At 34.0% G+C, this 12,342-nt stretch overlaps 1 protein-coding gene across 6 annotated transcripts in view; it reads left to right on the top strand.

Annotated features, from left to right (window-relative positions):
- The window catches only part of FAM185A (family with sequence similarity 185 member A), a 144,529-nt gene that overhangs the window by 1,925 nt on the left and 130,262 nt on the right, over window positions 1-12,342 (top strand). For all 6 annotated transcript variants that reach the window (XR_004627306.1, XR_004627304.1, XM_034666913.1 and 3 more), the window contains exons 2-3: window positions 1,015-1,124; window positions 8,924-9,016. Coding sequence is in view for 4 of the 6 variants with exons in the window: in XM_034666913.1 (XP_034522804.1) it covers window positions 1,015-1,124; window positions 8,924-9,016 (203 nt within the window). In the remaining 2 variants the exon portion in view is untranslated. The remainder of the gene's footprint in view (window positions 1-1,014; window positions 1,125-8,923; window positions 9,017-12,342) is intronic.

Below are 12,342 nucleotides of genomic sequence, written 5' to 3'. Positions count from 1 at the left end.
GGTTTCTCTTCTTAGAGCCAGAATCCCATTTCCAATTTACCATTTATAGGTTCCATGAGCTCCTCAAATCAACATAATTCAATCTTCTTCATATATACATGTTTCTCCAGTTAGTTTATACCTGTTTCTGTGAGTAAGAGTAGCATTACTGCCACTAAGTGTCTGGACTTTTCTACCTGTCTAATGGGGGTAGAGGATATTTATGTTTCCTTCTCTACGTGTCTGTCAGTGCTGCCTTGGATCAAGGCTATGTTGTAACACTACTCAACTGGGTAAAAATTAATAATTACATCTGCATTCATGTAATTCTGGGGTAAAATTATTGGTTTATATATTTTAGATTGTTACAACCAAAGTATTGCTGTTTTTAAAAACTTTATAGAGCCTGCCATATACAAAACTGTAGAAATTTATTTTTATGCCCTATTTAATTGTTGTGTTAAGCCCCAGTAGTTTGTGGGAAGGGCAACAAACACAGATCTATACTACTCCTACAGTATGCTTTTAATTTATACGAGGTTTGGGAACAAATCTTTAAATCATAAATATAAGAGACAAGAGGCTAACTGGCTTATTCAGTTTACCATAATGATTTTTTAACTTGCTGTAGTCTTACTTGAACCTGTGTGTGGGTGTGTTTTCTTTCTTTTCTTTTTTTCTTTTAAAGGTGTGGGTGTGTTTTCTCAGTGGGGAAAAGGCTTCTATAATCTTTCCTAGGAATGTGTATTAATTGGAGTCTCTGTCCTCTTTTACTTTTCTCCTATATTACATTCTCTCTTTAGGTGATATAGGTCAATAGAAATAACTGCTTTATTTCTAAAAGCTAGCAGAAAAGGGCACTCCATTTGTCCTATTGCTGTGGTGGAGACCCTTTAGGTGCTGACAACTATTCTCTCTCCAGAGTTCAGTAATATTACCAACATAACTGAAGAGTTGGATTTCTAGGGGATACTAAAATGCTTTGGAGCCCATTAGCCAGAGTACTAATTTGTTTTTTCTTTTTTTCATTTCTAGATTTGAATATCAAGTCATTAGGGTCTGGCTGTGTAAAAGTCCAAAATATTGAGTGTGATAACTGCAAAATTGAAACTGAGCAGGGGACTGGCATCTTACAGTCTGTTAAGGTATAAACATTTTTCTAATTGTGTTTCAATATTATTGTTTTAAAAAACCTTAAATTTTGAGCTGCAGTGTCAAACTAACACTATTATTCTGAGTATCACATGTTGAGAATATTGAGTATTATTTATTCATCTCTCAGACATTTCTGGCAAAAATTTTGCCTTGAAATCAGTTCTGTTGAAAGTACAGAGGGAGCAACTTTGAAGGCTTTCCCTCATTTTTATTTTTCCTTTAGATTTCATTTCAAAATGTATAGTGAAACTAATAGGACATTCTTAGTATTTTAAGATCTTACTAAGTTAAAGAAATTTTAGTGTTTTTTTTTTTAAGATTTTATTTATTTATTTGATGGAGAGAGAGAGAGCACAAGCCAGTAGAGCAGCAGGCAGAGGGAGAGGGAGGCAGAGGAAGAGGGAGAAGCAGGCTCCCCACTGAGCAGGGAGCCTGATGCGGGACTCAATCCTGATCCAGGATCATGCCCTGAGCCGAAGGCAGACGCTTAACTAAGCCACCCAGTCGTCCCAAAGAAATGGTTTTCTTCCTTTTATTAGAGTAAGGAAAAGTCTTTAAGCACTATAAATATGCTTAAAATATTAGTCACATTTTTAACATACCAGGTAGCTCATTACTTAAGGATTAAGTAGGTGTTTGTGCTACACAGCAAATGATTCATCTTGTTTTGTAATAACACTTTTATATTTAATTTTCTTTAAATTAGATTGATCTCAGCTCTAAATGATTTCAAATACATCTCTGATAGGTGCTGGTTTATCATTACTATTGGTACTTATTACATTTGCATATTCAGAACAATACTTTTGTGAGCTTTGATGGCATATAACTGTTGAAGAGAAGTCAGTCACCTATGCTTCATAATTGTAAGACATTTTCATTTTTATTTATTTTTTATTTTTTTATTTTATTTTTTTTAAAGATTTTATTTATTTATTTGACAGAGATAGAGACAGCCAGCAAGAGAGGGAACACAAGCAGGGGGAGTGGGAGAGGAAGAAGCAGGCTCATAGCGGAGGAGCCTGATGTGGGGCTCGATCCCATAACGCCGGGATCATGCCCTGGGCCGAAGGCAGACGCTTAACCGCTGTGCCACCCAGGCGCCCCGACATTTTCATTTTTAGATTCATAAACACTAATTAGAATGATTAATTTGATGCATTTAAAAATTTTTACGTCATTTGTTTTGTTTCAGTCACTTTTATTTGCACACCTACCTTTAGTATCTGTTCACATGTGAACCATTCCAAATAAATGTAATTGCACAAATATCACAAAAGATTAAAGAATACTATTATATGTCATTTTAGCAAAATGAGATGGTTTAGGCTCCTGTTGTAAAATATACACAATGAAGTCTTCATGTTGAATGACTAACTGGATAAAAATATTCATAGTTCCTTTTTGCCCTTAGAAATATATTGTTCATTCATCAATGCTTGACCTTCAGAAAATTCATCTAGAATATTGTCTTCTGAAAACTCAGTATCTTATATTTTTAGTTTCACAATCAAAATTAGAAGCTAGATGATACAAATAAATGGAAAGATATTTGGGATTGGAAGAATTAATATTGTTAAAATATCCTTACTACCCAAAGCAATCTACAGATTCAGTGCAATCCCTATCAAAATGCCAATAGCATTTGTCACAGAACCAGAACAAGTAATCCTAAAATTTGTGTGGAACCACAGAAGACCTTAAATGGCCAAAATATTCTTGAGAAAGAAGAACAAAGTGGGAGGTGTCATAATCCCAGATTTCAAGATATACTACAAAGCTATAGTAATCAAAACAGGCACAAAACTGGCATAAAAATAGACACATGGATCAATGGAATAGGACAGAGAACCCAGAAACAGACCCACATCTATATGGTCAATGAATCTTATGACAGGAGGCAAGAATATACAACGGAGAAAAGATAGTTTTGTCAATAAGTGGTGCTTGGAAAATTGGACAGCTACTTTAAAAGAATAAAACTGGACTACTTTCTTGCATCATACACAAAAATAAACTCAAAATGGATTAAAGACCTAAATGTGAGGCCTGAAACCATAAAACTCCTAGAAGAAAACATGGGAAGTAATCTCTTGGACATCAGCATTAGCAACACATTTATGTATGTGTCTCCTCAGACAAGGGAAAGAAAAGCAAAAACAAAACAAAACAAACTATTGGGACTACACTAAAATAAAAAGGTTTTGCACAGCAAAGAAAACCATGAATAAAACCCTTTTTTTTTTTAGAATGCAAAGTATATTATTTTTAAACTTCTAAATTTGAAAACAAAACAGCCTAGATTAAGTAATGTAGTTTTCCATACCTGAATGTGCTCATTTGGAGCTCAGTTTTTCTGCTTGCAGTACAAAAACAACTTTCTAAAACTCATACACAGGAACACTACTGTTGTGATGATCTGTGATTGGATGGACTGATTAATCTCAGTTGATAACATCCCTTTTTTCTTTCTTCGTAAGGTTTTAAAAATTTTTAGAATAGATACATTTTTCTAGTCTTAACACAGATAGTTTCATTCCAAGTATCTCCTAAGAGGCATATACCATATACAGGAATCCATTTTCATCCTTCTCACTTTCATACACTTCAGAAATCAGCGTGGACACACTCTCCATGCTGTGTCTATTCACTAACAGGAAGAAGACTTGATTAGTGTTGGGCGGTAAGCACCTTCTAATTATCTTAATGAGCTCACTCGACTTGATCAGGTGCAAGGAACTTGGTTTTGTCCAGGACTGGAAGTTACCCTTGTACTGTTCTAGTGAATGGGAGAAGATATTTGTGAATGGTATATTTGCTAAAGGGTTAATATCCAAAATATATAAAGAACTAACACAACTCAACACCTAAAAACCAAAAATCCAATGGAAAAATGGGCAGAGGACCTGAATGGACATTTTTCCAAAGAAAACACACAGATAGCCAACAGTTACATGAAAAGATGCTCAACATCACTGATTATCAGGGAAATGCAAATCAAAACCATAATGAGATATCACTTCACACTAGTCAGAATGGCTAGTATCAAAAAGACAAGAATTGGCAAGGATGTGGGAAAAAAGGAAACCCTTGTGCATTTGGGAATATAATTGGTGCAACCACTGTGGAAAACAGTATGGACGTTGCTCAGAAAATGAAGAATAGAAATACCATATGATCCAGTAATTGCTTTACTAGGTATTTACCCAAAGAAAGCAAAAACACTAATTCAGAAAGATATACGGACCCCTATGTTTGTTGCAGCATTATTTACAATAGCCAAGATACGGAAGCAACCCAAGTGCCCATCCACAGATGCGTGGATAAATAAGATGTGTGTATACACACACACACACACACACACACACACACACACACACACACACACTGAACTATTATTCAGACATAAAGAAGAATGAGATCCTGCCATTTGTGATAACATGGATGGACCCAGACTTGAGGGTGTTATGCTAAGCGAAATAAGTTAGAGAAGGACAGATCCATATGATTTCACTCCTATGTGGAATTTAAGAAACAAACGAGCAAAAGGAAACAGAAATCAAGAAACAGACACTTAACTAAAGAGAACAAACTGATGGTTACCAGTGGGGAGGTAGTGGGGGTGGTGGGTGGAATAGGTGCTGGGGATTAGAGTACACTTACTGTAATGAGCACTGAGTAATGCACAGAATTGTCGATTCACTACACTATACACCTGAAACTAATACAACACTATATGTTAACTATACTGGAATTAAAATTAAAAACTTAATAAAAATATATTACCATTAAAAAATCGATAGTTCTTTGGGCACTGTTCAAATATAAATGTACTCAAAATAATCACAATTAAAAGAGTCTGCAGATTTAAAAAATTTAAAAAATCAGAAGCTATTATTCTACTGTTGGTCTCTTTTGATTCACGTGGTAATTCTGAGAGATCTTTTTTGGTCATTTTTCTTCCTCCTGCCATTAATGGGCATAAAAGAAAAAATGATTTCTCAACTTTGGCACTATTGATATTTTAGACCAGATAATTCTTTGTTGTCACGGGCTGACCTGTGCCTTCTAGGATGTCTAGCAGCATCGCTGGCCTCTACCTACTAAATTCAAGTAGCACACGCCTCGGTCATGACAATGAAAAATATCTCAACATTGCCAAATGTTCTCTGGGGGGCAAAATCACCTTTAATAGAGAACTACCATTCTAGGCAAGTCCTCCAATTCTTCTGTTATTTTATCATTTTTTTAAAACCATGGTTGACAATAATTGATGAATAATGATGAAATAATTCCTAGGTTAATGAAATAACAGAATATTATAAGATGTGAAAAGAGCGCATAATGTATTTTAGATTTATAAAAGAGTCCAGTAGACAAATATAGTAATTTTAAGATAGAATGTGTTTTATTCTATTTTTTAAAAGTGAATAAATTTTCTATATGTTCTTTGGAAGACCTCTAAGAAAATAAAAATCATGAAATACGAGTTCTTACAAATAGAATAGTTTAAAAAAAATTCAAGAGCTGAAATTGGGTCCAGTGGATCCTAATGGTATGGTATACCAAAGATCAAGAGAATTATTCTTAAGATCTTAGGATATAACTGACTTAAATTCATAAATGGGAACAGTTGGTGAAAGATCTTGTTTAATTTTTAAATGTACAATATTAGTTATCTCAAATTAATGATTGCCTATTAATATAAGTTTCTCTTCCACTCATTTCAAGGGCATAAATATATTTGATCTGTTTGATAAAATGTTTATAGCAATAATAATAGCTGTTGTTTACTGGCTCTTTTTTGTACCAGGAAACTTAGTTAATAAACCTTCATTTAATCTTTGAATTATAATATCTCCCTTTAATTGAGGATGAAACTCAGGCACCAAGAGATTGAGGAGCTCATTTAGGTTTACATAGCTAATAAATTAAGCTGAGATTTGAATTTGTGTCTTTCTAATTTCTAAGCTCATGCTCTTTCCACCTTTCTTTTTCTTCCAAAACACTCATAAGTGGCTTTATTTATTACACACCAGAGACCTAAGAGTTTTGCATGTTATCATCTCATTTAATCAGCAGAGCAGCCCTGGGAGCTACATGCTTCCTTATTTGAGAGATGAGGAAGCTGAGGCCATTAGATGTTTCTTTCTGAGATCACATAGCTGATGAATGACAGAGCCAAGACTTGAACCTAAGTCTGTCTAGAGCTCATGTGCTGAAACCACAAGGCTATGTTGCTTGAATGACCTGCGACCATCTGGAAGCACAGCCTCTGTTTATATTTTTATAATCATTTATGTATGTACTTGTTCATATGTAAATATATATCTTTTTATTTTATTTTTTCATGGATAATGTTTTTTTTTTATTTTAATTCAATTGACATATAATGTATTATTGGTTTCAGAGGTATGGGTCTGTGATTCATTAGTCTTACATAGTACCCAGTGCTCATAACATCACATAACCTCCTTAATGTCCATCACTCAGTTACCCCATCTCTCCCCCCACCCCCCTCCCCGCCCCAGCAACCCTCAGTTTGTTTCCTATGATTAAGAGTCTCTTATGGTTTGTCTTCCTCTCTAGTTTTGTCTTGTTTTTTCCTCTCTTCCCCTCTGATCCTTTGTTTTGTTTCTTAAATTCCACATATCCGTGAGATCATACGATAATTGTCTTCCTCTGATTGACTTATTTTGCTTAGCATAATACCCTCTAGTTCCATCCATGTCTTTGCAAATGGCAAGATTTCTTTTTTTTTTTTATGGTCTTTCTACTTTTCTTTACTGTTGAGCAAAATATATAGCAATACTACATTTATTCTGCACTCTTAGTAAGTAAATAAATTTTTTTAGACAACATAACTCATGGAAGGCCACACATTTGCGTTTTTAAAAAATGCAGTACAGTAGTTTATACTGAGTCCGTTCTGATTTATTATTTATTTTGTTTTATATATTTTAAAAAAATTCTATGGTCTAATTTTTTGGAACTAGATTAGTTTTAAATTATAAAGCTCTTAATATCTTTGAGCCTTAGCCCTCTTTGAAAATGATTGTCTCCTTAGGAAAAAAATTAACACATACTTGAAATTTTGTTTACAATTTCATAAGTTTCATAGACTCTCTAGAAACTCATGTAAGCTTGATTTAAAGTAACATTTGTTTTGGAGGTACTCTTTTCAAAAGTTTATCAATTGTCTGCTTGATGAATACTATGTATAAAATGCGATTTGACTTCAGACTCATGTCACTGTGGGCATAAAGTAGTCTGCCACTGTAATATAGATAAACTTTTTAAGAATGATTCATTTTGTCTTTTCCACTAAATTTTTTGAAATTCATTACTGGGTTTTTTTGCCTAAGGTTTTTCTGTTTTTTCCCTTGAGTAAAGCAACCAGAAGGTATATGGTTGTGAATTTAATTTTTCTGTACGGTTTAGACTCTTCTATGCTGTTGCTGGTCATGTTGTTGGTGGGTGTGCTTTTGCTATTTTTCTTCCTTTGCTATTTACTTATTCTTTTTTTTTTATGGTTATGGCAGAACTGAAGATGTATGTAATGGTTAAGGTAAAACAAGCTACTCTAAAAAATGGATCAAACATCTAATGGCTCATGTACAACTATTGTTTGTTTCTCACTTGTGTCCAAGTATGTGGCTCTTCTATTCAGTGATTCTAGGTTCTTTCCATCTTCTGGCTTTGCCATCACTTATAGTCTTACTGTAATTTGCACTCATCTGATAGAAGGGGCAGAGCACAAAGAAGGCACACCAACTCTTCTTAAAAGCAACAGCCTTGATATTGCAGAGCATTTCCATTTAACATTCTGTTAGCAAGAATTTAGTAGCAACCTGTTGGAGGTAACAGAAGCTGGAAAATATCACTTCGTGGGCCCAGCTATATTGCTATTACTTTGGGGGAAAAAACTGATTTTTGTAGACCTATGGTAGTTTTTTCCACAGTTGCCAAGTATGAAATCAAATCTTTCTCTCCCTCACCCCCCAGGACCCCTCACCCCCCCACAAAATTTTTTTTTTTTTTTTTTTGACAGAGGAGGCTAACGATGACTACTGTTTTATTTGTGCTTGAGACATTTTCACCCAGAGCTCCATTTTCTGGGGTGTGATATGCTAGAAAGTTTAATGATCAGTGGGCTGTTACCCTAAGTATGGATATATCCTTCAGAAGACTCCAGCCATAGATGTGGGTTTTGAAATCATACCGACCTTAATTCTGTTAGTTAATATTTCGTTGTTTTCTGTCACCTGATAAAGTTATTTAACCTTTCTGATTCTTGAATTTTTTCCTCTGTAAATTGGAAAAATATAACACCTATTTCTGGGTTGTTGTGAAGATTAAATAAGTCATGTAAAGTAGTCAACACTGTATTTGGCACAAAGAAAATGTCAAGTAATGATAACTATTGTTATTAATAATTATTAATGATGAACAGTAATAGTAATTATTATCATCTTCCTCAACATTTGTGTTTAGTTATCCAGTCACAGTGATTTTATATTCCCAAGCCCTTCTTCAGTGAAGCTACTGGAACACCCAAATATCTCTTCTTTTTCTTTAATGAGTACAGATGACTTACTTAATCCCTTTAACAGCAGTTGATATTCTTTCCCAGTTGATGTTATTATTCCATACAGTGTATTTCTATTTTATTCCTGGTTCCTTTTGCTGCTTTATTATTTTGAAAAGAAATGTATAAAATGTTGGAATTTTTTTATTAGTCCAAATCAAATTTACTCTTTTTCTCTGTATTTTTGTATTTGTCTTTCAGAGTCAGAAATTACATGTTCAAACAAAAGGAGGCAAAGTGATCTGTCTGGGATCAGTTTATGGAAATATAGATATTCATGCATCAGATAAAAGTGTAAGATTGAAACTTTTTTTATTAGCAATTGTAATTTTGCTTCAAGGTGGCTCATACAGCTTGTAGGTAGGTTCTACAAAATTTGTAGCATAACATTCTCTCCTTCTTAATGCACTTTAGTTCATTAGTAAATTCGAATTTGAAATTGAAGTGATTAAGTTTTATACAACTTAAATTTTAGTTTGTGATTTAATACTTTTGACAGGTATTAATTTATTTGGAATTGATTACATCTTTAAATATTAAATATTTAGGGGCGCCTGGGTGGCACAGCGGTTAAGCATCTGCCTTCAGCTCAGGGTGTGATCCCAGCGTTGTGGGATCGAGCCCCACATCGGGCTCCTTTGCTATGAGCCTGCTTCTTCCTCTCTCACTCCCCCTGCTTGTGTTCCCTCTCTCACTGGCTGTCTCTATCTCTGTCGAATAAATAAATAAAAAATAAATAAAAAAATCTTAAATATTAAATATTTAATTCAAGTTCAGAAGGGATGTTTATGATCATGGATTAAAATTGATCATTAAGTACTACTGCCATGGTTAGGATTAAATTTTTTTTATGTTTTAGATTTATTTGAGCATTTTTCCAAGACCTGTTTACTTTTCCTTTAGACAGTTAGTTGAAGGTCGAATTTCAAAACTCAACATTCTTCAGTAATTTCCACAAGGTGGCACCATTAGATAGCATCACTACTCTAAAAGCTTTTATTATCCGTAGGGGGTTTGTTTGCTATGAGATAGTTTGTATTTTTTAATTAACTTTTGTTGCTTTCTGTGATTTAGCATAGTATTAAGAATATAGTTATAATTTTGAAGTATAAATTGTCACAATTTTTTTAACATGGGTAATGTTTTAAATCTTTGAGAAAGATCTAGTTAGTTCACCTTTTATTTTACACTTAACCAATTTGTAAGAATCTTTCATTATAAATTTAAATTCTGTGCTGAGCTTTATTCTCAGGTAATTGGTGAGGATGAGTTATAAGTATATCTTGTAGGTAGATTATTGTTGGCATAATTAAACAAGGTAGATTATAACAGTAATTGTTTCTACTATTGTCACTTTTATTTTCCATCACTTTTGTCTTAGAACCTGTGGGAGACTTTTAAGCCCATACATTTGAGTTTATCCTTTACATTAGACTAGGGAAGTATTGAAAGATACTGCCTGGCCTACGTGGCAGCTCTTTTGAGATGGCCTTTAGTTTCACCCCCAGATTGCTGTGGGCTTAGATGTACAAAAGGGAAATTGGACAACTTTGCAGCGCCTTCAAACTCTGTCCTTTAAATGATGGCTTATGTTAATTGAAATGATCTGAGTTACCAGAATATTACATATTGACATTCAAATAAACATTTCAAAGGAAAATTTAAATCATGTCTTAATTATTTGCTATTTTGAACATTTTGGCCACTGTTTCCACTCATTAAGTTATTTGTTCCAACTTACATGGTTTCTTGAATATTCATTTATTCCTGCTTTCTATTATACTATTTTGTTTCTTGCCTGATTGAGTTTTGTGTTTTATTAAAGAATTAGTCTGGATATTTATTTCTATTTATACTAAATGTAGTGTTAATATTTAAAATTTATTTCTAAGTTTGGGGTTTTATATAAAATAAGTGCTTATGATACATGTTAACTCTTAATATACAACTTTCACAGAGGTGTGCTATAGATATTTGAGAGGTAGCATAGTGAATTGGTTAAGACCACAGAATTGAGAACTAGACTACCTCGGTTCAAATCCAGGCTCAGCCACTTAAGCTTTTTATTCATTCATTCATTCATTCATTCATTCATTATTTTAATCTTTTTTTTAAGATTTTACTTACTATTTCTTTGAGAGACAGCGACAGAGATAATGAGAGAGAGGGAGAGAGCGCGCGAGCGCCCGTGCAAGTGCATAATCGGGGAGGAGAGGGAGAATCAGGCTCCCCGCTGAACGGGGAACCCAACGCTGGGCTCAATTCCAGGATTCTGGAATCATGACCTGAGCTGAAGGCAAAGGCAGATGCTTAACCAAATAAGCCACCTAGGCAGCCCTCGTTTAAGCTTCTTAAATTCAGACAAGTTATTTAACCTGTATGTGCCTTGGTTTTCTGGAAAATGGAATAATAGTAATGGACTTAACTCAGAGGGTTATGAGGATTAAATCACTTAATACAGATTAAGTACTTAAAACAATGTCTGGCACATAGTTAACTCTAATGCAGTGTTTACTATAATGATGATGATAAAGGTAAATTAAACACAGGAAAGATAACTTGACTAGTCCTCGATCTGCCAGTTAACTTTACTGAGACTTGTTCCATTATTAATATAATAGAGATGGTATTGTTTTTTTTTCCTACTCAACAAGATTGTGAGAATCAAGTGAGTACTGTAAACATTTAACAGCATTTTTAATATGTCATTTTAAATGAAGTGGCTGTTTTAAATAGTATCAGTAATTTTAGTATCCTAAGTTTGGTACAGAGAAGATAGAAATTCATTTCCTCTGATGGTTGGATGAATTGGTGGCATAGTTGTCAGTTGACCTCTCTTAGTTTGGGCTCAAAGCCACAGGGGTGCCTGGGTGGCACAGCGGTTGGGCGTCTGAATTCGGCTCGGGGCGTGATCCTGGCGTTATGGGATCGGGCCCCACATCAGGCTCCTCTGCTGTGAGCCTGCTTCTTCCTCTCCCACTCCCCCTGCCCTCTCTCGCTGGCTGTCTCTATCTCTGTCGAATAAATAAATAAAATCTAAAAAAAAAAAAAAAAAAGCCACAGTGCTTCCTTAAAGTGTGATTTTCATTATATATAATGTTGATTTATAATAACTAAACTTATGAAAAATGTTCCTTCTTGTGTAGAAAATTAATTTATAGTACTATCTCTATCAAGAAGTTATTAATTTTTGGATCTACTTTTTGATCTTTCTTTAAATAGCTACTTCTGTTAATAAGCAAGCTATATAGTTGAATCCAGAGAGTCTGTTTATGACTATTTGCTCCATTAGCATTAATAACTATAAGCAATAGTCTCAGCATTTTGCTATAAACTATGGTGTCTTAGCTTTAATTGTTCTAGTTACTATCTGATATACTGCATTATATGTGGTTCTCAGTGAATTTTTAATTTCTTTGAAATTAATTTTATGGAATGATTGGCTAAAATAACTATATTGTAGTGGGGAAACTGTTGTACTTTCACTTGCTTTCATTTGCTTTGGTGTATCAGGGGAGGGTATTTTTCTAGTTTTCTATAAGATGAAATATTTAGTGTTTAATGAACAAAGTAAATCCTTGACTGTTTCTAGATACTCATAGAAAGTCTCTTAAAGGCTT

The sequence above is a fragment of the Ailuropoda melanoleuca genome, chromosome 1 (genome assembly GCF_002007445.2).
Source record: "Ailuropoda melanoleuca isolate Jingjing chromosome 1, ASM200744v2, whole genome shotgun sequence".
Lineage (NCBI taxonomy): Eukaryota > Metazoa > Chordata > Mammalia > Carnivora > Ursidae > Ailuropoda > Ailuropoda melanoleuca.
Note: the sequence above shows the minus strand (reverse complement) of the source record. Positions and strands in the feature narration are given on the sequence as shown.